At 44.3% G+C, this 27,546-nt stretch overlaps 1 protein-coding gene and 2 long non-coding RNA genes across 7 annotated transcripts in view; 1 reads left to right on the forward strand and 2 right to left on the reverse strand.

The window, feature by feature from the left end:
• DPYD (dihydropyrimidine dehydrogenase) overlaps positions 1-12,190 on the forward strand; it is a 505,368-nt gene extending 493,178 nt beyond the window's left edge. For both annotated transcript variants that reach the window (XM_081914137.1, XM_081914136.1), the window contains exons 23-24: positions 6,931-7,071; positions 11,349-12,190. In XM_081914137.1, coding sequence (XP_081770263.1) covers positions 6,931-7,071; positions 11,349-11,519 — 312 coding nt within the window. In that variant the 3' untranslated portion in view covers positions 11,520-12,190. The remainder of the gene's footprint in view (positions 1-6,930; positions 7,072-11,348) is intronic.
• The window catches only part of LOC309371548, a 40,822-nt gene extending 22,511 nt beyond the window's left edge, over positions 1-18,311 (reverse strand). For 2 of the 3 annotated variants that reach the window (XR_014169180.1, XR_014169181.1), the window contains exons 1-4: positions 18,255-18,311; positions 15,881-16,028; positions 10,284-10,345; positions 2,732-2,780 (exon numbers count right to left, since the gene is read on the reverse strand). This is a non-coding gene — a long non-coding RNA (uncharacterized lncRNA). Of the gene's footprint in view, positions 1-2,731; positions 2,781-6,713; positions 6,792-10,283; positions 10,346-15,880; positions 16,029-18,254 lie in introns of all 3 variants that reach the window. The other variant, XR_014169182.1, reaches the window with a different exon arrangement.
• Positions 18,312-18,772: 461 nt separating this feature from the next.
• LOC309372215 overlaps positions 18,773-27,546 on the reverse strand; it is a 45,735-nt gene continuing 36,961 nt past the window's right edge. Inside the window, exons 2-4 of one of the 2 annotated variants that reach the window (XR_014169432.1) lie at positions 23,981-24,109; positions 19,470-19,648; positions 18,773-18,894 (exon numbers count right to left, since the gene is read on the reverse strand). This is a non-coding gene — a long non-coding RNA (uncharacterized lncRNA). Of the gene's footprint in view, positions 18,895-19,469; positions 19,649-23,980; positions 25,900-27,546 lie in introns of those variants that run through there. The other variant, XR_014169433.1, reaches the window with a different exon arrangement.

Here is a 27,546-nt window from a genome sequence, read left to right on the forward strand (position 1 = left end):
AATCTTTCCCAAAATTGGCTTAGCTAATTACTATGCAATAGTAATACAGTGGTACCTCGGGTTACATACGCTTCAGGTTACAGACTCTGCTAACCCAGAAATAGTACCTCGGGTTAAGAACTTTGCTTCAGGATGAGAACAGAAATCATGCTCCAGCGGTGCGGCAGCAGCAGGAGGCCCCATTAGCTAAAGTGGTGCTTCAGGTTAAGAACAGTTTCAGGTTAAGTATGGACCTCCGGAACGAATCAAGTACTTAACCCGAGGTACCACTGTAAAGGGGAGGATTGAAAGGGGGAAGGGTGCATATCCCACCATGTCCACCCCAGGCTAATCTCTTAGGTTCTTAGCCCAGCCATGCCTTTATTTCCTCCTCCTCCAAATTCTGCCACAATTTTTAAAATTAGAGTAACCTAATACCATGGTAATCCATGACCACCATCCAAAAAGGACCTTAAGTGTAGGGATGTGCAAGTGTGCCTCAGTCTGTTCTGATAGTCATTCACACTTTCATCTAGTATTTTCTGTCCTGCAATTAGTTTATTTTCCACAAGTCTTTCTTCCATTTCATCATTTGCTGTACATTATTTTCATGTACATTGTAATGCTCAATAGACACACATATCACAATCGTCAACAGAGATTTACAAATCTGTTAGTGTTTGGCAACAAAAATAGCAAATTGTCTAGTGACACCTATAAAGATAAAGTTAATGCAGTGGCCAGTGGCCTACACAAAGCAATTCTAACTAATGTCTACTTAGCCGTACGCCCCATTGAATTCAGTGAAGCTTACTCTCAGGTAAATGGGGTTAGGACTGGAGTCTATTTCACCAGCTTGATTTCATAGTTCAGTATAAATTTGTCATCCCATCTTAACTCTCTGTTGAACTTTGGCTCCTTGTGTCCCGGAGTGTATCAATTTCTCTTACCGCAGATTAATGGTAATTACAGGCCCAGGCATCATGCTCCCCAGTCCCCACCCCAGCCCCCAGATACATAAAAGACCACTAAGACTGGTTTGGATCTAAACAGGCCACAACATTATTGAATACAGATGAAAGAGGTTTGGCTTGGCATGGGGCAATCAAAATACTTCCGGCCCACCCACCAGAAATGACACGTACCGGTAGGTCAATCCAGGCGGGGTCTCCTAAGTCTTACATCAAATAGGGTGACCCCCAAAGGGACCACAACGATTGCTATGAGGCAAAACCACTGGTCTGGAGCCAATTTGCCTGGTGAACAAATGCCTACCCGGTCCCATAATACAGCAACCACCATAGGCACAATATAGCTTACACCACCTATCCAGACAGGGCATTGATGCCACGATTCCCTCATCAGGGCCTTAGAGGAGCCTCTGTTGTCCCGTAACCCCACCCCACCAAAAGGGTGAGCAAACATAGCCCTTATGCAAGTCCTTTTTGATTACAGCATTTTGTTTCATAAATCTGTACTTTGTCTGGAAAATGGTCGTATCCATGTGTGCTGAAACAAAGGCTCAAGCTAATTTATGAAAATGTTCACTGTAAACATGATTTTACATTTGACAGCTTTATATTCTTATTTGTGCCAATGTGCTGTGAATAAATTCACAGCACAGAGGACACTGAGTAAAGAATGAGTTATAAGTCAACAAAACTTCAAGTTGGGAGGAAGGAAAGCACCTAAGATTTTGCTGGGAGTGGATCGAGGACAATCTTAAAACACAAATTTAGCGGATGGATCGATGGACAGAGAAAAATAAATGGTCAAATCCAGATAGTTCTCCCGAAGAGGCTCGGTCTTGAACTGAGGCGTACAGATAAAGTCTACAGATAACAAAAAAGGAATAGCATTCACAATAGGAAATGGATTGAGGATGCAATTCTAAACCCACATATCTGGGAGTAAGCTATATTTAATTCAGTGGGTCTTATTTCTGAGTAGACAGGGTTAGGATTGCAAATTGGTGCGTACAGGTTGCCTCTAGCAACAAACAACTTGCACAAAGTCAACAAGCATCACTTCAGGAAAAGCAAGGAAGCACCTGTAAAGGGGCATATATTGCAAAACAATTGATGTATAATGTGTGCATGTTTAAAAGATGCATTTTTTTGTAGGAAACCAAGGTGACAAGAAATTCCACCTGATCATTTTCAGTGGATTCCTCCAACACCTTACTTAAGTGCACTACCCCTAATGAAATCAGCAAGGTTTGTGGAGCAGTCCAAAGGACAGCCTAGCAAGGCATTTGAATGCTGATTTGCCACTGGGGTGGTACTTAATTCTGCTGGTACATCTGCAGAAAGCCTCACAGGTGTAATGTGATTTGGGTGTCGGGGCAGCCACGTATCTGTAAGATCCTAAGCCCCCTTATTTACTAGACACCCCCTACACACACACATAGCTATAAACTGCACCAGTTCTGGATCTGGCAAAGAAATTATCTCCTATTGATAAGAGAAAAGAAAAGAAGGCTAAAAGAAATGGCCGCAATGAAACTGCAGAGCTTAGGAAGTGGCAATATCTGAGCCACTGGACTTCTCCTTTCCCAATACAGGATTGCTCTGTTAAGCACATATTAAGTGTCATAGATTTCCATTAGATTTAAGCATGCCTATCTCCTTACTGAGTCATTAGAACAGACTAGAGAGCAATAAAAACAAAATGCTAGGTCCATCAATCTACTAAAGTGTATTTGTTGATCTATAAGTAGTTTTGTTTGCGGAACAAATAGAAAGGGGCTTACTTATTTTTTGCAACACTCAGATTCCTGGTTCAGTAGATGCTGGGTTCTTCTGTATAAAACAAAAATGGAAATTTCAGACAAATAGAGTTTGTTCCTCACATAAGCCACAATCCAGAGAACTGTGACCAAGCAATGTTATGGTCACGATGATATGTGAAGGAAACAAGCAGCTTAGGTGATCTGTGCTTCCTGTTCCTTGCATTTCTCTGCCAGGATAATCTGCACTGATTTCAGATCACGTGACGAGAAATGCGAGGCACAACTCAATTGCCCATACTGCCAGACCAACATCATCACATGGCATCTTCAGACAGCTGCCAGGGCTCTGTCTAGTGTGGTAACACCAACCCCCCCAAAAAAACCACACATTTAAACATTATTTTATTTTATTTTATTTGCATTGAATAGTTGTGTCTGAGAACTGCCATTTAAGTTTCCTCCAGCGTTCCCAGTGTAGCATTGCTCTGAAACATAATGGACAATGAAAATTGGTGGGGTTCAGTGTAGAGAGCAGTGCTTGTTGACATCTGTCTGTCTCGAGAGACAGTGGAGTATCTCTCTGGGGGTAAAGTCTGTGTTAGTGGCACCAAAGTGACCTCCCTCTTGGCCTCATCAATGTGGTCCAGTGGAAGCAGGGCAATGTGTTTGGCACCAGCCTGGCATACAAGGCACCATACAGCATACAAGACACCATCCAACCATCTTAGGGACTCCACTCTGGATTTGTATAGGGTTTACTCCTTAGCCTTTTCTTCTCCCAAAGATGTCCCACAAGACAGTGGAGGTTTAGGATCAGAGTTTTCTTTCTTCTCCTAGATGGGCTACCTTCAGGAGGCACTTTGCCAAAGATCCTGCACCCAGGATCCGCATCCAGTCCAACTTTGCCAAACTTGCACCCAGCTCAACTCTTATTTCCATAATAGATCTGTTTTGACTGTTTACACTCAGTGGAGCAATTTGCCTTTTTCTTCTTTTGTGTGTTCTAGCAAAGCACTTTTTTTAAAAAAGGAACTCACAAAAACAGTTCAGGATGCAGCATGCTGAATTGATGTTCCCAGAGTGGGTGGGGAATAAATCCCACTGGAAACCGACAAGCACTTAGTGATGGTGTTCTGCATTTGTAGCCATTTTTTCTTATCTTAACAGTATTGGTTGCCTGTTGTGCTCCTTCGGTATTATTTGTGGGGTGCTAGCATCCAAAATGCATATGTAAGGAGTTTAATTGCAAGAGCTCTGTGATGTCATGCACTCCGAGGCAGTTATGGCGGTTGGTACAGTTATGGCAGTTAGTTGTACAGTCTTAACAGTTACAGAAGCACATGTGTTGTGTTGTGTTGCTGTCTGCCTCAGAGTTAAGTTAGTCTGTAACAGTTTAATTCATGTAGGAAGCTTTTATCAATTTAAGAAACATCCACCTGCATTGTAGATTTTAATCTGCAAGTGCAAGTACACTAAGTAAAAGTTGTATATTTTAAAAACTTTAAACAGAGTGTGTCTTGCATAGATTTTATAGAAGGAGAAAAGAGAACTAACTGATGTCTTCTGCATACTCTGCAAATAGGAACTAGACTTTAATTCCCACATTATTCATATTCAGTAACACAGCATCGGCTAATATTTCAATCCAGGGTGCCAACTCCTGGGGCCCCAACCAAAAAAGGGCCCCCCAAAAAAGTCAAGGCCAAACATGGAGCCAAGTGGTTTCAGTGGTTGGCTCCTCCTCCTGCCACAGAGAGGAAGGAAGGGGAAGCAGCTCCTGGCCAGTGGCAGCAGCAGGAGGAGGAGGAGCTGCCAGCCTTTGAAGCCACGCTGCTCCTATGTTTGGCTCTGCCCTATTGCTTCTCCTACGTTGTGCTACTCATTTTGTTTTATTGACCGCTTAGAGGTTTTATTAGAGGTATATAAATGTTATGAAATTAAATCGACAAACAGATCCCACTTTTGCAAGCTTGCAAGAGGCCACCTGAACCTCTATTACAGGACTAGCCATCCTGGTGGCTCCAGATGTTGCAGGACTGTAACTCCCATCATCTCTGCCCATTGATAGATAGATAGATAGATAGATAGATAGATAGATAGATAGATAGATAGATTCTTTATTGTCATTACACAAGTGCAACATTGCACAAGTGCAACGAAATTGGATGCCATCCCTTAAAAAACAACAAAAGCAAAACAACAACAACAACCAAACAAACCACATTCCAGCCACACCCACATCCACACCCATCAAACTCCCAGGTCACACTATCGAGTTACAGCATTCAAAAAGGCCACAGCTCTTGGATAGAAACTATTTTTCAGTCTATTTGTCCTTGACTTGATGTTTCTATATCTCCTGCCAGAAGGCAGTAGTGCAAACAGACTGTATCCCGGGTGAGATGAATCCTGCAGGATGTTGTTTGCTTTCCTAAGACAACGGGAACCGTACAGTTCTTCCAAAGATGGGAGAGGATGACCAATAATCCTTTGGGCTGTGGTTATGACCTTCTGGAGCACCTTCCTCTCCCTAGCTGTACAACTGGAGAACCAAGCACAAATACAGTATGTGAGAATGCTCTCTATGGAGCCTCGATAGAAGGACACCAGCAGTCTCTCACTCAGATTGTTCTTCTTTAAAAGTCTGAGGAAATAAATTCTCTGCTGGGCCTTCTTCACCAGAGCAGTGGTATTTGCGCTCCAAGTCATGCCCTGATCGATAGTCACTCCCAAAAACCTGAATTCCGCCACCCTCTCCACCCGTTCCCCGTTGATATACAAGGGCTGAATGTCCGCCTTTTTTTTCCTGTAATCCACCACCAATTCCTTGGTCTTAGCCGTATTAAGAGCCAGATTGTTCTCTCCACACCAAACACAGAGCCGCTCCACCTCGTCCCGATAGGCGGACTCATCCCCTCCTGAAATGAGCCCCACCACCGTAGTGTCATCAGCAAACTTGATGATTTTGTTGCTGGAATAGATGGCTGTACAGTCATACGTATAGAGAGTATAGAGCAGGGGACTCAACACACAACCCTGTGGTGAGCCGGTGTTAAGGCTAAGGGCTGTGGACATATGTGACCCTACTCTAACCCTCTGAGAACGTTCTGACAAAAAATCCAAAACCCAGAGACAGGTGGAGTTGGAGAGTCCAATCGCCTCTAGCTTGGACACCAGTCTATGGGGGAGGATAGTGTTAAAAGCAGAGCTAAAATCCACAAACAGCAGCCTCACATAACTCCCCGGCTGCTCCAGATGGGACAGAGCAGCATGGAGAGTGGTGGTGATAGCGTCTTCTGTGGATCTATTTGCCCTGTATGCAAACTGATAGTTGTCAAAAGTTGATGGAAGACAGGAAATAATGTGACGGCGCACCAGTTTCTCAAAACACTTCATGATGATTGGAGTCAGTGCAACTGGTCTGTAGTCATTCAAACTACTGATTGTGGGTTTTTTGGCCATGCTGGCTGGCATTTGTTGGGAGTCGGAGTCCAATGACATCCCGTAGGCAGCACGTTGGCTGCCCCTGTCCTATTGCAAAGTTGTGCGACCCTTACAGAGGGCTAGCATGCCATCTTTGTAAATCTTCCCTGTCAAAATTTCATCCAAACAAGATTTGGGTAACGAAACTACAGCACGGCACGATCGGCTCAATTGACTGAAAACTAATGATGACTGCAATAACGTGTGTTTGGGTCGCCAGGCCATTTGCATGTTCTTTCCAATGGCGCTGTCCTTTGTTCCCTGTTGTTTAATGGCCTCCTTTTCTTCTCTCGTAATGAGTACTCCGAGGTGTGCTAATGAACAGCAGCCATGGATGCTATAGGCAGGCTGTGCGTGTCATGTCACTTCTCCCGTTGCTTCCTGTTGCGCTAAACAATGGTCACTGAGGATGATTTAATTAAATGCTACCTCTGATGCATGCAGATCTGAAAGGCAGGGTCCTTGTGTGGCCTGGCTATTTTTAGCTCTGCCAATGCTTGAGCTGCTTATCCATCAATACCTGTTATCCACATTTTGCAGTGTAGCAAGCATGAAGTGCTTTTGACTCGTCCCATCATTCCCAGCATTGCCGTAGTGCCTGCAAAACAACATCCTTCAGAAACATGCTGTCAAGTGCTTTGCTTTGGCCATAAAACAACCTTGGATATCTCCAAAGTGTTTCAATAATGCTTTTCTTCTCTTCCTCCCCCTCCCCACCTCCCACCTCCCCAACCTAGGATGTAATTGGAAAAGCACTGCGGTATATTGGAACATATGGAGAGCTCAGTAATACGGAGCAAGTTCTGGCTCTGATTGATGAGGAAATGTGTATCAACTGTGGCAAATGCTACATGACCTGTAATGATTCTGGCTACCAGGTAAGATGCTGTAATTAGCAAAAGGGCACTGTGAGTTATCTTTTTCGCTGCTGAGGCAGAAGGGATCTACTGTCTGTTGATGGGCATATGGGAAAAGGAGATTTACAAGATACTGGAAATTAACACTGGTGCACTCTCAGGTATAGACTGCATGAACCGTGTCCGATCCATTTTCAGGGGTTGTCAATAAAGCGGGTTTCGTAGAGACTTGGGATGCACAGAGCACACGCCTTCAGCTCTCCCTGTTTATTTTCCTGCTGCACAGCATCCAGAGTGGAGCTGCCATTGTCCTCCCAATATTGCAGGCTGCAGAAAAACCGTGGAAGATCCACACTGGGGTTATGAGAATTTTGCTTGCAATGGGGCCATGCGTCCCTTTTGACGGTGTACACGCCAGAGTCTAAACAAATTATGTAAAACTCCAATAGGTTTCAGCTGATTCAGTGACAGCCTCAGTATCTATATCAGAGCAAGGAAGTCTTCAGCTTCGGTAAGGCACATAGTATAGATTAAATAGCAAATATCTTGAAACTAAGGAAGTAAGTTGTTGCTGGGAAGGCAAGGCAGTGTGGTGGTAGCGAGCCCTCGTTCACACCAGCATCTTGATCCAGTGAGGATATGAACATATACAACCCCTACAATTATGTGTCCACATTGCAGTGTGCATACTGGCCTTCTGCATCTTTCGATAGAGATGGGCTTTCATATCTGCAACTACTAGCTGTGCGCAACATGCGGAGCTAGCACTGGACTGGAGAACAGGAGCTTTGTGCTGTCTCATTGGTTTTTACTCTGCAGCCTACCAATGTACGCTTTAATTTGAGGCTGACTTTGCAAGGAAATCATGCAGTTGTTTTAATTCCGCCAGATCTGGCTTTTTACCCAGACCTCATGGAAAAGCAGAGAAACTCTGCAGGTGCATGTGTGTATGTTTACACACTTTCTCTGTGCCTGCTCAACACCGAGAGCATGACCCAGGAGCGCAGGGAGAGAAGTGAGCAGAGATGCTGTGCCTGCGGCACTCTCTTCAAATCCCAAATGTGCCCATAGGCCCAAAATGTTTGGCAACCCTTGCTCTAGCTAGATAATCCTGTAAATGACCTCCCCCACAGAGTCTGCCTGCCAGAAGCAGTGATACGTTTATTTTTATTTTTTTTGGTGTATCTTTTCCCAACGTTTACCCCTCTCAGCCAGCCCTGCCTTCACTGCCGACTTGCAGTCTTTGCTGGTACATTGCTTCCCCCTCAGCTCCACCGGTCAGATCAGATTTGTATGTCTGCTTAAGGTGAGCTGGCAAAGCACATGTTCTCCGCAGTAGCTGCAAGCAGCAAGCAAACCATTTGTAAAGTTCATTTTGTTCATTATATATATATATATATATATATATATATATATATATATATATATATATAAAATCTGAGGTTGCTGCAAAATCAGGGCCTGGAGCAGAACAGCCTGTCTGGGTCCACAGAGATATTTTTCCCCCAGAAAAGGGTTAATGCAAGTAAACATGAAGTTTAAAACCCAGCTTCACATAGTTGAAAACTATGGAAACGGAAGATAAGAGAGCCACCAATGCTGAGTTTGTGTTACAGAGCGCTGTTATCAAAGACCATCATAGTCTAATAAAAATGTACTATAATATGTTACAGTGACAGTGCAAAATAATTTAGTTCACTTGCAGCAGCAATAATGTTTCTGGTGTTTTGTTTTTAACAATGGAATAGTGGCCTCTTTGTGCCAGAGGAACTTGCTCTGAAATGAAGCAGCGGCAACAACAAGAATAAGAATGTGATTAACCCATGCATTTCAAAGGGGGCAAAGTAATGCAAGGTGCTATAAATACAGTGGTGCCCCGCAAGACGAATGCCTCGCAAGACGGAAAACCAGCTAGACGAAAGGGTTTTCCGTTTTGGAGGCGCTTCGCAAAACGAATTTCCCTATGGTTTTCCTTCGCAAGACAAAAGCCCATAGGGAAATCTCCGGGACAGCGGGGAAGCGCAGCGCGTATTCCCCACTGTCCTCGGACCTCCTCCGAAGGCTGGCGGTGGGGCGGAGAGACCTCCTCCCCCCGCGAGGCTTCGGAAGGCTCCTCCGAAGGCTGGCGATGGGGCAGAGAGCCCTCCTCCCCCCGCCAGGCTTCGGAAGGCTCCTCCAAAGGCTGGCGGCGGGAGGAGGTCTCTCTGCAGCATTCTAAATGTTGGCGGTGGGAAGGAAAACCCTCCTCCCGCCGCCAGCCCCGGGAACAGGGGAGAAGCGCTGTGCGCCTTCCCCTCCGTTCCCGTACCTGTCCGAGGCTGGCGGTGGGGCGGAGAAACCTCCTCCCACTGTCAGCCTTCAGAAGGCTGCTCTGAAGGCTGGCGGCGGGAAGAGGGTTTTCCTTCCCACCGCCAACATTCAGAATGCTGTTCTGAATGTTGGCGGTGGGGAGGAAAAACCCTCCTCCCACCACAAGCCCCTGGAACAGAGGAGAAGCGCTGTGCGCCTTCGCCTCTGTTCCCGTACCTGTGCTGAAGGCTTGCGGTGGGGAGAAAAGCCCTTCTCCGCACCGCCAGCCTGGCAAGCGGTCTCTATAGGAACGCATTAATTGATTTTTAATGCATTACTATGGGAAACCATGCTTCGCAAGACGAAAAACTCGCAAGAAGAAAAAACTTGCGGAACGAATTAATTTCGTCTTGCAAGGCACCACTGTAAAGCATATTAGTGCATGCAGTAGGTAGCATTTGGTTGTACCTGGGCTGTGGTTAATTTCTAAGCAGAGTGTTGCAGTCGCTGACTAAAAAAGTCGCACTAACCCTGACCAACAGTCCTTGCACTCTAATAATTGATCTGGCGGTGCTAGTTGGGAAGCCCTGATGGTGATTCCCTGATGAACAACGCTGTGCTAGGTCTGCTTGCCAAAACCTGTAGCCTCTCTGGTCTCTTTTAAGTATTCAATTTTGCATCATAGTAGCTGCTGCCTCTCCTTTGATTCAGGTGTGTGGATCAGATTTCTAATGTGTTTGCAAACAATGCAAGGAGTGCCCAGCCCTTTGAGAGGTCCACTGTGATGTGTGTGGTTTGCCAAGCTGCCAGGAAGCTCAGCCATATGGGGAGTAGAAGTCTTTGCATTAGGGACAGAGGTCCATGCTCCCTAATCCTGGGGCAGTATTGCCTGGGGAGATGGAGCCATGAGCCTAGGTGTGCAGAGCAACAGGGGTAACTCTTACCTCAGTAATGGAGGCATTACACAATTTGAGGACGCATCCCAGTCAGGCAAAAGCTCTTTTATCTGGAACAAAAAAAAAATGGACCACTAAAGAAGGTGGCCTCCACCCAAGATCCTCCCAAGGAAAATCAAAGCAGTCACACATGAGGTGAGACAAGTGTCTAGCCTGTTCTTCAGAAATGGAGCCAACACACATTGACAACGTTAGTAAAAAAAAAAACCCACAGCATTTTAAATAATCATGCAATGCCTGATGGTGCAGTAGAGCAGAAAACTTTTCTATGCAATTTTACACCACATTTTTTCTCTTAAAAGGATTTAATTTCTGACTTATTTATAGTGTGTTTCTTTCCCTGTGTGTAGATCCACCCCTAGTGTAAATCAGTAAGCCGCCTTCAGAGTTTATTCTCTGAAGGGTGCTGTCTCAGGCTCTGCAGAAGCAGAATAAGGAAATGGGGCATTTCAGATACACACTGAAGATTTTTCAAGCGTTCCAAAATGCGTTTTTAAAAGATGTGTATCATTCAAGGAAAATTCATTGGCTGCAGCTCACTGATGAATTTATGTACACCTTCTGGCAAAACCAAGAGTTGCTGCTGTTTTCAATGACTTTATGTAGCTTATTATTATTATTACTATAGTACCACTGTTATTAATATTAACATTTGTGGAAATATTTCTGCAGAAGCCACGCAGAACTGAGCTGTTTAGCTTTCTGCAATAATAACACCAGTAAATCATTGTGCTCTGAAAGATTGATTTCACAGAAAACAAAAATATCTTCATGGAACTTAAATATCATGGACACGACGTGTCCTGAGGCTCGAAGGCTCGACTCGGTTTTTAACTAAAAATGGTGTGTGTGTTGATTTCTAGCAGGGCTACTGTGTTCATAATTTTTCAAAATGCATTTTCTTAATGGTTGAAACTGTTACTATAGCTGCAGTGCGGAACCAGACAAAGATGTCTCCAAGCACCTCAACTACAGGAAATGTGGATGCTAAAAATGGGGTTGTTTTTGACCTTTTCTGTGAGTGACATCAGTGCTGTTTATTTCTGCTTGCAGGCTATACAATTTGATCCAGAAACCCACCTGCCCACTGTTACTGACAGTTGTACAGGCTGCACTCTGTGTCTCAGTGTCTGCCCTATTATTGACTGCATCCGAATGGTTTCCAGGACAACACCTTATGAACCAAAGAGAGGCCTGCCCTTAGCTGTGAACCCAGTGTGCTGAGGTGATCAGACCAGCAGTTAAAGCGAACCTTACATTTACTTGATTCTATTGATTTGCTATCTAATTAGTACCAGCAACAACAACTATGTTAAAAAAGAATTGCGGGGGGACACCTAATGATGGGAGACTGCTATAATGTCAGCTGCATTTTCCAATTTAATTTTTTTATTTTTTATTTAGCCTTCAGACCAGCAGCGGCTAGTTTATCAAATGTTAGCTATCCTTGTCTTTCCCACCCCCACCCCCCAGAAGCAGAACTTTACTTTTTCTTTTTCTTTCTGCAAATTCTTGCACGCTATGGTGGCTTTGGTGATTTCTTCCTCATAACCCCCCACAAAATTAGGAGAGGGGTCTCTCCCCGCTCCCACCAAATCAGCTAAACCCCGACACACAAACCAACTTTGTTACCAGGGAAACATTTGGTAATTACACATTTCATTTCCTTTTAAAACTGTTTTTTAGAAGATGTAATTAACTGCAAAACACACAAACAAAGCAATGCAGATTCAATGTGTGTGTGTGTTTTACAGGAGGATGTAAAAAGAGGTTTAAATGGGTATTTCTGAACTATTAATCAGTTTCAACGGCTGCAGCATATGGCACTGTATTACCTTAATTCTCCCTAAATTCTGCTTTTGACTAGGCATTAAAAACTAAATTTGCAAATACAATGCACTCTTCACCATTCAGTGCTTTTTTCAGTAGCTTGCATGATTTCTTTGTTTCTGTTAATGAATCTCCAGAGCATGTCTATTAGCTATATTATTTCAAATGCAAGCGTTAGCTCAAGAATCTGATTTATGGCGTCTTTCTGTTGCATCCGTGCACTCTTTGGAAGATGAGATTATTCTTGCAGTGCAAGGCGGCAATTCCTTTTTTCGCCCATATAGAGAGGCTCTCTGCAACTCTTGCCAAACAAAAGAGAGTGGTGCCAGTTTTTAGCAGGAACAACCTGTGCAACGCAGAGCAGTTGGGCAGATACGCTAAGTGAAAATGTCACATACGTGAATGTTTTCCAGCCCTACAGGTGTCCATTTCATGCATGGAAGGGAAGCCCACAGGTTTCTGCTGGGCCATCTTCTCCTCACCCCAGACCAATACAGCCTCTGTGCTGAATATACAGAATGGGGCCCAGATATTCCCTGTACCTCACTAACACTGAGGTGCCCATTCCAGGCACACATCCTGTCTCCAAAAAGAGGATGATATAGTGCTCTAGTGCCCTGGGGCAGAGGAGCAGCCCAAAGTTGTGTGAAGTGCAGGAGGCCCTCATGTTTTTGGGAACAGCCAGGAGGGTTCTTGTGCATCCAGGACAATGGCCTAACCCATGTGGAAGTCACCCATGGGATGCAGGCCAGAGTGGAAGCTTGTGGCATCCATTCCACATGGGCAGAGTTTTGTGAGTGAAAAGTTATAGGCACAGTATAGCAATTTTATATCTCTTGTGCAGTATGGCTTAGGAAATGCACGTTCTGCAACTGTGCGGTAAGTAAGCGCCATGTCAGGAAGTGAATAACTTTTTAATTACATGAGAAATGTTTATTAGCCGTGTATTTCACTGCAAACAAACACACAACCAATTTAGGTTGAAAACTCTGAGGTAAATAGTTGTCAGCATATTACCGCCATATGTTGCAAAGGCATGTGTTTTATTTTTGAGTATTTGCTTCTCAGAAATAGAACCCGTGTCTTTGCGACATATGGCGGTAATATGCTGACAACTATTTACCTCAGAGTTTTCAACCTAAATTGGCTGTGTGTTTGTTTACGGTAGAACTACAGTAAGGGAGGGAGAGACAGAGATTTCCCACTATTCTAAATTAGCATGTCAGTAACAGGGGCTGGGCGATGTTGGGTTTTCAACATTGTGGCGTATCAGCAGCCAAACATCACGGTTTGGCAATAAACCACGATGTTGAAAGAATCTGTATTGGCTTGGGGTGAAACTGCCACTGCTTTCACCCCAGCGGCTCTTGGGCTAATACAGCTGGACCCAGCCTGCTGCTCAGCTGGGGAGCAAAAAGGCCTTTGCCACCAACTGAGCAAGCTTCCTTGCCCACTCCCCAAAGACAGACCAGGCAGCAGTAGCCAAGTGCAGACCCTGTCAGGCTCCATACAATTGCCTCTTTCCTCCTGCGGTGGTTGTTCTACCCAGGAGGAAAAGATGCAACTAAGCAAAGCTACACCTGCCTGGAGAAGAGTTTGAATTTGATATCCCACTTTATCACTACCCTAAGGAGTCTCAAAGCGGCTAACATTCTCCTTTCCCTTCCTCCCCCACAACAAACACTCTGTGAGGTGAGTGAGGCTGAGAGACTTCAGAGAAGTGTGACTGGCCCAAGGTCACCCAGCAGCTGCGTGTGGAGGAGCGGGGATGTGAACCCGGTTCACCAGCTCTTAACCACTACACCACACTGGAGCCCGCTGAGCAGCCACAAATCCCACCCCAACAAGAAAGCAGGAGCACAATTGGGGCTCTCTCTGCTGGGGAGGGGGGCACTTTAGCAGAGCCCCTACCCTACCGCTAGGTCATGCAAGCTGGCAGCCGGTCGGGGATCCGTAAAACTGCTTGGCTGAGGCAAGGGCAGCAGTGCACTCGCCAATGCAGCTTGTTTCTTCATCTGCAACACTTGGAGGGCAGAGTGCAAGGCCGGTCTCACTCGGGGTGTATCTCTGGTGAAACCGCCTCCACTCCTGCGTCCCTCTCTGCCTGCAGCTTGTTTTTCCCTCTGGGTGCTGGAGGCAGGGGGACTCAAGAGCGGTGGTGGTTTCACCAGTGATACCACTGAGTGAAGCTGGCATGGCGGTCCTAGGCAATATATTGCCCAAGCCTAGTCAGTTACAACTTATTCCTCATTTTCAGTTAGGGTGTTCATGCACTAGCTGCTGTATCCCAAAGAAAGCCACATGCTGTTTGATATTTAAAGTACCTAACAATGGATCTCTTCATTTCTTTATACTCTCTGCCATCAACTTAAAAATACAAAATTTCGATCGTGCTTATTAAATAATCCTTATGTTCAGATTTCTGTACTTTTTACAAGGTTAATAAATCAGAATTAAAGAACATTGTGCAGCCTGGTTTGTATGCGTCTTTCTAAATGGCTTTTGCGGGGGAAATTGCAGTTTCTATTTCATCACTATTTGTAGGGTGGTATTCAACTAACATTTTACTGACCACACTATTGTTGAAATTAATTAACAACCCTCCACAATTTTGGGGATATAGAGAAGCAATTCTTTTTATTTTTTTCAGGGGTGGGGACCTCCCTGCATGCAGCAAAACAACAACCAGGATTTAAATGTCCAAATAAATGAAATAACCCATGCAGGTTGTTCATTTTTCAAGAGCTCTGCCCAGAGCAACTTGAAATTTCCTCCATAGGTGTGGCTGCCATGACTTTTTTTCCATAAGAAATAAAATCCCAGCATGCAACAGTAATTTTTACAGCATTAACAAATCAAAGATGATGTGTTCACCATTTTGATAGAGGACATATTGATTAATTCACTCTATCAGGCAATGTAGATACTGTGTAATTCTCCATCAACCTCATGGCACTTAGCTATAATGTTGCTAGGGAGAGAGATTCCATCTCCATATTTAATAACCCAACATGACCAGATGCACATGCCTTGTTGACACTTAAAAGGTAGCAGTCCTAAAGTGAACACAGGCATGTTAAAAGTACCTACTAACTCTGACAGATGTTATGTTTTCTGTGGCTATTTGTCAGGGATCTTTTCATAGCTTTTAATTAATGTCAGGCCCTGAATAACATCCAAGCAGGTAAGCAAATCAAAGACAAAGCAGATTAATGTGGTATTTTCACAGACTAAATCGATTCATAGCTTGGCTATGTTGCACTGCTCTACTTTCATGCTTCTCTTGGAGCTATTGGGTTTTGTCTTTAAGTATTCCTAAACAACTTAGTATTTTAAAATCTATAAGCGGTATACAAAAACACAACATAAAAACAGCAGAACAGTTTCATAAAAGTAAAGATGCAGACACAAAAACGGCATTTTGATATCTGGTAAGAAAAAGGCTTCTTTTCAATGGAACCCATAAATTTTGAGATATATATATATATATATATATGAGTTTGTGTAATGTAAACGGTCTTGAACTTGTGAGGGGCTTGGACCACGTGGTTTCTAGAAAGTATCAAAAACCCAACAGTATTGCAGATAAAGCTACACTGTCTGTCTTGGGTGTGTCCTTTTATCAGTCAAGTTTTAAAGCAGTGGTTCCCAAACTTTTCTGGGTGGTTCCATAAATTGATTTCCCCTGTCCTATAGAAAGCATTGTTTAGAATAGTTCTTTGCCCAACCCACTAAGGAAGATAATGGATGCTTACCCCTTCCTCTCGCACTCTGCGGTCTTGGGGTGGCCAACTCAGTAGATCAGCGTCTTGGGGAGGCCATAATCCTGGCACGACCTGAGGTGCTTCCGGCCTTCCAGCAAGAGGCTGGAATGGAATGCCTGAACCAAAATTCCACCAACATCTGTAATCAATAAAGTTGTGGTCATTTTTAATCCAGATTCTTTGCCTTGGTTATTAATCATATATCACACGTAGACACTGACCTGGGAGTGGGCAGCTATGCGACTGGGCCCGCAATAACACAGTAAATTACAAAACAAGAACAATTAATTGCACATTTATTCAAAATCCAAGTAAAACTATTTAGTTTAATTAATTCAACAAAGCTGATGAACTTGTTCTAGTGATACCAGCTTTTTGGAGTCTGATAGTCATTGGCACCTCCACTGCCCGCTTGCCTCCTTGTGCCCCACTACATAATCCCAATGCCCACCCAGGGGGCAGTTCCACCCACATTAGGAAACACTGTTTTTAAAGGCTTAGCTACTAAACTCTCTCCTGGTTTGTGTTCTGTAATTACTCTGAGCATCTTTACACACCTAAATGGAAATAAACTTGGCCAAACAGCAAAGTCCCAAGGAGCTTCTGAGTCTCACACTCGCGTCTTGTACTTAAATTCAGATGAAATGTTTTCAGCTTTCTCTGGGAACATTCTAGAAGAATGCATACCTTAGGAGTTTGTGTATAATCTCTTGATCTCTCTCAGAGATCTTCTTGGCAAACAGATTCTATAGTAAGAATATTTTATAACAAGTTGCATCTCCTCACTTATGTCATCAATAAAAATAGAGGCCAAAGAAGAAGAAGAAAAAAAAAATTGTGGGTATGTTTCCAAATCGTATCAAAATGCTCTTTCTGTCTTGCAACTTCCCCTGAGGACCTCAAGAGACACCATTAAACAGACCACCTGCTGTGTAGTGTTATCTTGTTCTGAGGTGCTATAATTGTTCACCGTATTACAAGAACATCTTTGCCACAACGTCGAGAGTTCTTAATTCACAACTGGCATCCTTAATGTTGAAAGAAGCTAGCTAGCTGGTGTTGGTCACTACAGCTTTCCCGAAGCACAGACATGCAATGCAAAAATTGCCAGGGTTACAAGAGATATAATTCTAAATATGTCATTATGCATACAGATTTCAGCATTCGTCTGCTTACTTGCGAGATAATGCTGTTTTAGATGTGTTGTGATTTCCTAAGAGACTCTCAATTATTTTGTTTTGTGGGGATGGGGTGGGGGACTCCCTGGTCCTGAATGAGACAACTGTGCCCCTGAAGGAGCAGGTATGCAGTCTGGGAGTCATTTTGGACTCTCAGCTGTCCATGGAGGCGCATGTCAATTCTGTGTCCAGGGCAGCTGTCTACCAACTCCACCTGGTACGCTGTCTGAGACCCTACCTGCCCGTGGACTGTCTCACCAGAGTGGTGCATGCTCTGGTTATCTCCCGCTTGGACTACTGCAATGCGCTCTACGTGGGGCTACCTTTGAAGGTAACCCGGAAACTGCAATTAATCCAGTATGTGGTGGCTAGACTGGTGACTGGGAGTGGCCGCCGAGCCCATATAACACCGCTCCTGAAAGACCTATTTTGGCTCCCAGGACGTTTCCGAGCACAAGTCAAAGTGTTGGTGCTGACCTTTAAAGCCCTAAACAGCCTCGGCCCAGTATACCTGAAGGAGTGTCTCCACCCCCATCGTTCAGCCAGGACACTGAGGTCCAGCTCCAAGGGCCTTCTGGTGGTTCCCTCATAGCGAGAAGTGAAGTTACAGGGAACCAGTCAGAGGGCCTTCTCAGTGGTGGCACCCGCCCTGTGGAACGCCCTCCCATCAGATGTTAAGAAAATAAACAACTATCCAACTTTTAGAAGACATCTGATGGCAGCCCTGTTTAGGGAAGTTTTTAATGTTTTAAGTTTTATCCTGTTTTTAATGTTCTGTTGAAAACTGCCCAGAGTGGCTGGGGAAACCCAGCCAGATGGACAGGGTAGAAATATTATATTATATTATATTCAGAAAACAAATCCTTTCTGAGGATTTTTTCACTTTGTTTCTTCACTCAAGTTTTGGTAGGGAAAAGTCTTCACAGAAGTTGGCTGAACAAAAGGACCATGACTTCTACAGATGACTTTGACAACTAATGCTTTCTAAGAGTATATCAACATGCTGAATATGTTTTTCAGGGTGGGATAATTTAGCTGCCCAGCACCCTGAAGGCAATATATGCTGCAATCCGGTGCATGCCTAGGCAAATGAACATCCCGCTGAGTTCAATTGGCGTTATTTCCAAATTACAGTGCAATATGAAGCATAGGAAACTGGTATTTTAAGTTCAGCTGGTGTGACCTACCCATATTCCAAGCTTGATTCAGGAACTGGAGACTTGCCAGCTGACCCAGCCCCAACCTTGGAGATAGAAAACAAGTCTTTAAAATAGAGTTTAGCTGGCATGAGTCCCACTGGGTTGCCAGATCATGTGACTGACTTGGAATACATGCAAGTCTCTGCTTGCTCCACCTTTGGGTAACTTAAGATGGTATAAATTCCTCCAGCTTAAGTTCCTCTGCTGAGCTGCGGCTTAGCCAGCATGGTCAGACTCAGCCAGGTTGAAGGTGTTACACTGGCATATTCATGGCCAGAGTGTGGAACTTACACTGGAATAACCCTCTCAAGATCTGCCTGTTCCAAACTCACTCAATCCTGACAGATCTTGGGTTTGGATTGCCCTAAATAACGTAAAATACATAAAGTAAAAAATACAGCAAAATCCTGAAATAAAGTAAGTAATCTGGGTCCAATCCTAAACATTTCATGGTAACTTTCTGTAATGCAATTGGACAGATGGCATATCAAGACTGTCTTATCAAGAATCGGATAGTACTGTAGCTTCATCTCCTCTGTGAATTGTAATATCTATTCATATCCATGGCGGTGACAGGGTGATGCTACGTCGCTAAAGAGGTCACAGGTTTCACAGCTAGCCAGGTTTCCTTGGGGATAGTATAAAAAAACCAAACAGCATAAAATCAAAATGATGAATGCATGGGAATCAGATACTAATTACTAGGATATATGTATTAGTAGCACTCTCTTAACTCTCTAACTTTTTGAGAGAAGAAAAACTAATTGGGCTCAACCAAGCCCTAAAATTGGCAGAATTATCTCCCTGTCTAGCTATATCTTGGCAGTCAGACAATCTAAATCTTCTCTTAATTTATTATTTTGTCAAAACTCTTGCTCGTACTTGGCTTCAGAGGGTTTTTGCACCTCTCAGATTATTCTTTTTTAAAAAAAAACATTTCACAAATTCAGATAAATATGGCACTGCTCCCTGACTTACACATGCTCACCTTTTAGTTGGCGCTATATTTTTAATTGCTAGTGATGCATGATGTTTTTGAAACCTGTCCTTAGAAATCTTCTTTGAACCCAAGAGGCTTGTTTTTGGCTTTCTCTTTCAAAATAAACAGCTGTAGACAGTGTTCGCATGTGGTAGTAAGTCAAGGTTGTTAGTAGGGAAGCGGGGGAGAAATCTGATTGAATTCACATTTAAAGGCAAACTTACCTCATTTGAGTTTCTGAAATGAGGTGTGAACTGAAACACATAACCTCCCTTCAAATTTTGCCCTTCTCCAAATTTTGCAATGCAGCCAAAGTAATGATTTGCCAGGGTGAGGTGATTATTGTTGTTGTTGTTAATTCAGTCCTTTGCATAGTTATCCTAGCACACCCTCTCAGTATTTTCTAGTTGGACAGAATGAGAAAGACTATGACTCTTAAGATGGCACCAAACACCTCCCAGCTGTTTACACTTATACTTCGAACCAGGTCTCAGTCTCTAAATCCAGCTCACCTGATGTGCCCTGCTGCCCTTTTCCATCATCTTGCTTCCATCCATCCTGCCTGAAGCCCTGTTACAGCTTTTTCAAGACAACCAAACAAGAAGAAGGGGACTAAAGGAGCAATAGTCTGCATCCTCAGTTTTAAATTTCATTCTCCCTGTCTTGGTTCTCTTTCTGGGCATTTAATATAGTATTGTGTGTCTGACAGCTATCCCCACTTACAATATTTTATTTTCGGTTTTACTCTTGCCTATGATCCACCTCCTGCCCTCCGTATCTTCGCTTGAGATCCTCCGCTAAGATTGTGTAGCGGTAAACCTCTTTTGTCAGGTTTTAAACGTGCAAACATATATGCCACTTTATGCTTCTAGTCTATTTATTGGATTAAGCGAGAGGGTTTTGATATGGAAGCTTAAGACGATATTGAAAACACATATCACTTCTATTGTAGCTACTAAAAATCAGCTTTAGAACTAGAGAGACCTTGTATCAGGCATTTGTGTGGAGACCTTTAGCTTTTTATCATGGCTGTTCTTTGTTGCTATGGCAATAGAATTAACCATTTCATTAACATAATGGAATAAACCGCATTCTAAACTTCTTTGTCCTCCCAGTTAATCCCCCCCACTCAGATTTCAAAATATTTAACAAGCTTGAATTCTGGGGGATTTCCCCCATGCCCAAGTTATTATCTCAATGCTTCTGAAGGATTTTTTTTTTTTTAGTGAGAGTGTATTTTATCATTACATTTCATTTTGCCTTCATTGGCTGCTTTCTGTTAAGTGTCCCCATGAGAAGGCAAGTAGACTACAGAACAAATGACCACTGGAAGTGAGGATACAGTCATTTAACAACCTCATAAAGGAACAAGAAAAAAAGAAAATCACTTGTTTCGTCTCAACCTCCTTTCCACGTTTGGCAAGACAAGGGCTTTGTTCATAGCGACTGCCTCCCTTTTCAGATTTTGTAAAAATGGAAATAGTAATGGTTAGAAAATCAACAGCCTTCTGTGTGAGAGGTTTGTGAGCATTAGAGATGACACAAGACTAGCAGCTGTTTTGGATATTAAACAAGTGAGTGAAGAGGAACCCTTCCCCCAGAATTCAAGCTTGTTTGCCCTCCTCCCCCCCCCAAAAAAGAAGGAAGATTCACCCATCACCACCTTGCCATTGTTGCTGTTGCCTATCTGCTTGCCTCTTCTTCTGGGTCCAATTAATAAAAAGGAAAAGGACCCCTGACCATTAGGTCCAGTCATGACCGACTCTGGGGTTGCGGCGCTCATCTCACTTTATTGGCTGAGGGAGCCAGCGTTTGTCCGCAGACAGCTCCCAGGTCATGTGGCCAGCATGACTAAGCCGCTTCTGGCGAACCAGAGCAGCAGACTGAAATGCCGTTTACCTTCCCGCTGGAGAGGTACCTATTTATCTACTTGCACTTTGACATGCTTTCGAACTGCTAGGTTGGCAGGAGCAGGGACCGAACAACGGGAGCTCACCCCGTCGCGGGGATTCAAACCGCCGACCTTCTGATTGGCAAGTCCTAGGCTCTGTGGTTTAACCCACAGCGCCACCCGCGTCCAATTAATACCAGCCCATAAAAGAAGGAGGCTAGGGTCGTAGCTCAGCATTTAGCAAGACAGAACTTTCCATTTCTGCTATTAAAAGGAATTAAAGTGCTCTGTTTCTATAGCTCAACAAATGCACATGTAAAAAATAAATAGTAGGTTTTGGAAAGTGAAGAGGAACCAAGTTGAAAAGTGTGAGATCAACCGCCGAATGAATGCTTATTGACATACAACTGCCCCATAAACAAATCCAAATGACTGCTCCATAAAGACTGCAACACTATGCATGGTGTTCTTAACCTGTTGTGACACATGCCTGTCATGTACTGGTTGGATGCAGAGGAATGGTGGGAGGAACCAGCAGGGCGACCACCAAGGGAAGAAGGCCCAGAGCCCAGGAAGTGGTGTTGGCACAACGGTGAGGGAGAAGAGGAAGAAGACTGGGAAGAGGAGGTCTTCAAAGCTCAGGAGGTAACAGGACTTAGTGAGCTGGGACAGTCTGTGGCAGAGAGAACTCCAGAATCAGAGGCAGAAGCTGAAGCAGGAGGATGGGAGGAGGGAGGCCAAGAAGCAGAGATAAGTCAGGATGGCGAAGAGTCACAGGTGTCTCCCCTGCCTGCTGTGGCAAGCTCCCTTCCCCACTGGTCTCAACAGTATCAGAAGAGGCATGAAGCGGGAGAAGCAAAGGCAGCCACACAGGCACAGTCTCTGATTGCTTTGGGGGGGGGGACGCCAACATGCACAGTGTGATTTACTGCTAGCTTGCTCCTGACACTGCTGTAAGTAACTCACTCCCAACAAATATCTGACCAGCTACCTCCCTGAAACATAATAAGAGCTCTGATGGATCAAACAAAATGATGATTTACTTCAGTGTCCTGTTTCCCACAATGGCCAACCAGATCTTGTGGAGGCCAAAGCTGAGCATAAGGGTCCCCTCTAGGGAAGGGTGAATCTGTTAATTTTGGCTTCTCTCAGTTTCTTCGTTTTCCAATCTTAAATTCAGCTCTCCACTTTTCCACATCAGTTTGTGATTTCCCCCCTCCTAATAGGGATGTTTGTATGCGATTTTGCCCCAAATGCACATTTTCCCCCCCCCAGGCAATTTCCCCTAAAATAATGCATTGTATATGTTATTTTCACAAGTATATTCATGTTTTATGGACACTTTACCGAAGAATATGCACTATTGTATGCATTGCTTCATGGAAGAACTGCATTGCAAAATTCAGAGGAGTGGGCATTTTGAAGAAATGCTGTGCTTCAGTTCTTCTGTTTCAGAATGTGCAAATTTGGTAGGTTTATGCCTCTGAACCTGAAGGGCAGTAGAAAGCCAACATGACTAAGAGTGATTATAAACTTGTCCTCCATTTTTTGCCTAATCTCCTTGTAAAGCCATCTAAGTTGCCGACCATAACCGGCCCTTCAAGTACTGAATTACATAGCTTTCTTATGAAGAAGCACTTCCATTTGTCCTGAATCTTCCACCAACCAGCTTCATTTTAGTCTTATGTCTCTCTGTGTGCTCACTCTACACACTGCATAATGTTATAAATATTAGTCATCTCCCTGCTTATGGTCTTCTAAACAAGGCCGGCCCTACTATTTGGCAGAGGCAGACAACCATTTCAAGCAGCAGATGCTCTGGAGAAACAGGAACAGTGTCTGGCCATTCCTCTTGAGCACCCAGCCATTCTTCTTTGTTGCAATATGAAGAAGAAGAGGAGGAGTTTGGATTTGATATCCCACTTTATCACTACCCGAAGGAGTCTCAAAGCGGCTAACATTCTCCTTTCCCTTCCTCCCCCACAACAAACACTCTGTGAGGTGAGTGAGGCTGAGAGACTTCAGAGAAGTGTGACTAGCCCAAGGTCACCCAGCAGCTGCAATGTGGAGGAGCAGAGATGCGAACCCGGGTCACCAGATTACGAGTCCACCGCTCTTAACCACTACACCATATGGTATCACCGGAGGTCCTCTGGTATGGTGGAGGATGCTATCCCATCACCAGTGCTGAAGGAAGATTCATCTACCAGCTCACTGGCCTCTACACATAGAATTGAGAGGGATTGTCACCTTTGCCTCAGGCAGCATAATGTCTTTGACTGTCCCTGTTTCTCAAACAGGTATGGAGCTTGTGGCCCTCCCAGTGATGTTGAACTAATACTCTCGAAATCCATGACTGTTGGTCATGCTGGCTGGGATGACGGGAACTGGATTCCAACGCCATTTGGAGGTCCACAGGTTCCCCGTCAATGTTCTAAACAGCACAGCTACATCCTGGCCTGCTACAATGAGGAATTTATTTCAGGGCAGTGGGTGTCTTGCTTTAAACTGCATCAATGGCTGTCATCATGGCCACATCCGATGGTATTGCAGTTAAGTAATGAAAAAGTGTGATCTCAGATGGAAGCCCTGTTAAATTCAATGCAGCTTATTCATGGATTGCAGCCTAAACATGAATTTGGAAAGAAGTTTCAGCACCCTCTGTCCCTGTTCCATTTTCCCACAGAGATGAAGCTGTAAAGGATTTTTATGGCTGCCTAAACAAAGAGCAGCAGCCCCGCTCACTTCGGCCTCTACAGCGATCCTGGAGGTTTGTGAGTTGTTATCTGCTTTGCATCCTTGCTCTGCACAACAGAGGGACCGGATTTCATTTCTGCCACTTACCGATGCGCCGTGTTTGTTAAACAGTTCAGTGGAGGCGTTGAACTGTTGGGGGCACTCGGTCCAGCCAGACTTCGCAACTGCAGCAAATCTTTAATCGTTGCTTGGCACGTTACTGCCTGAAGGACGGTTCTAAGAGAAAGACAGACAGCAAGACACAGACGTGACGTTTGTGAACATAAGCATGACTCTGAGGCCATCAACTTCTCATGCAACAAGAGTGGACAGAATTCATTCTGCTTAACTGCTAAAATCAAACCCCTTTTATCATTAGTGACACACGCAAAGCCACCTTATATTGAATCAGGCCATTGGTCTATCTAGCTCAGCATAGCTCAGTGTTGTCTACGTTGATTAATAGTACCTCACCAGGGTTTTAGGCAGGAGACTTCTCCTACCTGCGAACACCAGGGATTGAACTCGAGGATTTTACCACTGAGCAACAGCCTTTTCCCTATTTGCATTTATACCCAGCATCACATCACCAGGTTATTATGGACCCAATAATACAAGGGCAGGAAAGAGACCAGTTCCCCCATGTAATTTGGATCTGAGCTGTTGAGACATTCTAAAAAAGATACGAAATTCCTAGACTGCTTGCAAAGTTCAGCAATATTTCGCCTGTGCATACAACCTTCTGCCTGGGATACAGAGAAGAAAAAAAAAAAAGGAAAAGATATCCTCTGCCCACCCTGCTCCCCCTGTGAATGGGTTTTCAGGGCTGAGTCCCTGTGTTGTGCTTGCTGTTAAGAAGTGGGCTATTTGGCAAAGAAAAGGGGGGGGAATATTGTGGTTGCTTCATTTTCCTGCACAAGAGGGCAGCGTTTCCTTAAATCCGGGGAACATGGCACTTTGGAAGAGCTTTTGCCGGTTTACAATAACATGGCAGACATGTGATATCTTACTAATTGTTTGGATTTTCTAATTGTCTCGGCCGCAAGTAATTTAATGCATGAAATAAGCTCCTGCCCGGCTTAGCGGCTATCTGGAGAAAGTACAGTTACCAGAAGATGTCAGGAATCCCGATGCCGGCTGACTCCTTTCTTGTGTGCCCAAGGATTTATGGCGTGGGCTGCAAGTCAACTGTTTATATTGCTAGTGACATTTTATCTCTAGTGTTACATAAATGTTTGAATACCTGATGCCTCTCTGCTCCAGAGCTGTCTTTCACTAACTGAGGCAAGGAGGAAACTGTAGGTTATGATAGGCTACATGTTGTAAAGTCACTAAACCCCAAGAGAAGCTGTTCTAATTCGTAGCTCTAACTTTATCCTGCTTATCTGGTGGGGTGGGGAATCGAAATCTTACAGCGAGAAACAAGGGGCATTAAAAACTAACTTGTTTGCCACAGCGGAAAGGCGCTCTGGATTTTACGCTCTCCTTATTTGTATGTGGAAGAATGAACGATCACGATAAACAAAATAAATACCATTCTGTCTGCCTTGCAGGCTGGTCACAACAAAATCCTAATGACTGTCCCTTGAGGGGAACAGAACCGTTTTTGTGGGGCACAAATGAAACTGCCAAAACGTTTTCTGTTTCCAGGATTTAAAAAATTGTACTTGCAAATACAGTCGTACCTCATTTTGTGGCTGGGATCTGTTCCAGAGCCCCAGCCGCTAGCCAAAAAGGATGCAGGGCGAAGCGCTGCGTCTGCACACGTGCATCAAGTGGTTTGCGCTTCTGCGCATGTGTGAGTGGCAAACCCAGAAGTAATCTGTTCCAGTACTTCCAGGTTTGCCATGGACATTTGCCAGAATGGACGCTAGACAAGGCGGACATTCGCGGAGGTATTACTGTAGTACACAAATGGCACTTGAGCTGCTGCTACACAAAAGAAAGGATCCACCCCTTGTTAATGAAGTTTCAATAAGAAACCTCCAGTGAAAGCTGGACCATGTTTACACAGAGGGAAGTCCCAAGTGCATTGAGCTCAATGAAATTTCTGTTTAGGAAGTGTGTTTAGAATTGTGCTGTTTATTGCGTAGACAGGTTCACATGTGTAGGCTGTTTTTTGCACACCCTCCAAGTGCCTTGAATTTCCTGGGACATCACAAATTCACAAGAGCTCATCCCAGCATCCAATTGGATCTAGGAATGTCCCCTTTCCTCCCTCCAGCACCACTGCAGGAACTGACTGCCCAGCCTATCAGCTGTGGGGGAGGGCAGCGGAGACCCCATTCTGCTCTTTACATCCAGACAATCATCCCAGGGCAAGTCAGAGCAGTTTTAAGAGTTTTCCCCTCATTCCTGTTTTTTCCACTCTAGGACATTCACCCTCTGTTGTCGATTATATATATATATATAAAAAAAATTCCAGTAGCACCTTAAAGACCAACTGTTTGTTTTTGGTATAAACTTCCATGTGCATGCACACTTCTTCAGATACCAGTTATCTGAAGAAGTGTGTATGCACACAAAAGCTTACACCAAGAAAAAAACTTAGCTGGTCTCTAAGGTGCTACTGAACAGCCCTCTGTTGTGTTTTTGTTTTGCATCCCAGAAGCACCAACAGAGCAGGGGAACTAGGTAACGTGCCCGACAAGTGAGACTGGTGCCAGGTTCTGGGGAGAGATCATGTTGGGACGGGACATGACATGTCATGATAATGTCAGGTCATGACAGGTCAGGTCGGGTCATGTCATAACAGGGCAGATGATGTCATGTCATATCATGACTTGCGAGACAGGCAATTCTTTACCAAACAGCATTCTGCAGGAAACCACCTTGCTTTTTGGTCTGATTCAGAAGTAAACTGCAGTTTCCCTGGGGGAAAGCAGTGGGACAAATGGAGGTGTTTTCAAGCCCTTACTTGTGCTTCTTCTATCATTTCCAGTGGAAGGGAAATTCTTGAAAGTGGGAAAACCCACAGGAATCTCCCCTGCTGGCAAGAGCCTGGTAGAGGTTATGATATGGTGGCTGAGCCCCCTTTGGATTACAGCCTAATTGGTGGAAAGGCGCATTAATCAGCTCCAAAAAAGCTCCCTTTACTAGGTGAACAACCCAACTGCAGTCCCTGAAATAAACAAAAGCCATTCGCTGCAGAGGTAGTATGTAGGCGGACTGTTTTCCTTTCTACCAATCACCACCACAAGCAGTCCCACGCCATGAATAATGCTGTACCATGCCAGTCATTGCAGCCCCCCAAATTAAAACCTGACCCTCCCCCATCAAATAGTTCTTTGAAGGCTATGTTCCTCTTGTGCACTTGTTTTCCGACCAAGAAAATGCAAGCCTGTGTCAGTCCTTTTCTGGTAACATTTATTCCCGCTGTTTCCTACACTTAATCCTTCCATGCTTCCCAGGTTGAAATCATTCGTCCCTCCCTCCTGTTGCTCCCAATAGCAATTCACAGAAGCTGTGTACACTTTGCCAAGAACAAGCAAAAACGGGTCTCACCAATTCGTCTCTTCTTTGTAATTAAAAATGTTGCTTGAGAGCCCAGAGACAAACGAGAAGACACCTCTCAAGTCACAAGGAGCAACACAACAGAGCGAACAAGGCCATTTCCAGAAACAACATTATTTCACACAATTCCCACTCCACCCAGCCCCAATAAATAGGCATTC

Source organism: Podarcis melisellensis (genome assembly GCF_964234715.1).
Source record: "Podarcis melisellensis genome assembly, chromosome: 6".
In the NCBI taxonomy this organism is placed as follows: Eukaryota; Metazoa; Chordata; class Lepidosauria; order Squamata; family Lacertidae; genus Podarcis; species Podarcis melisellensis.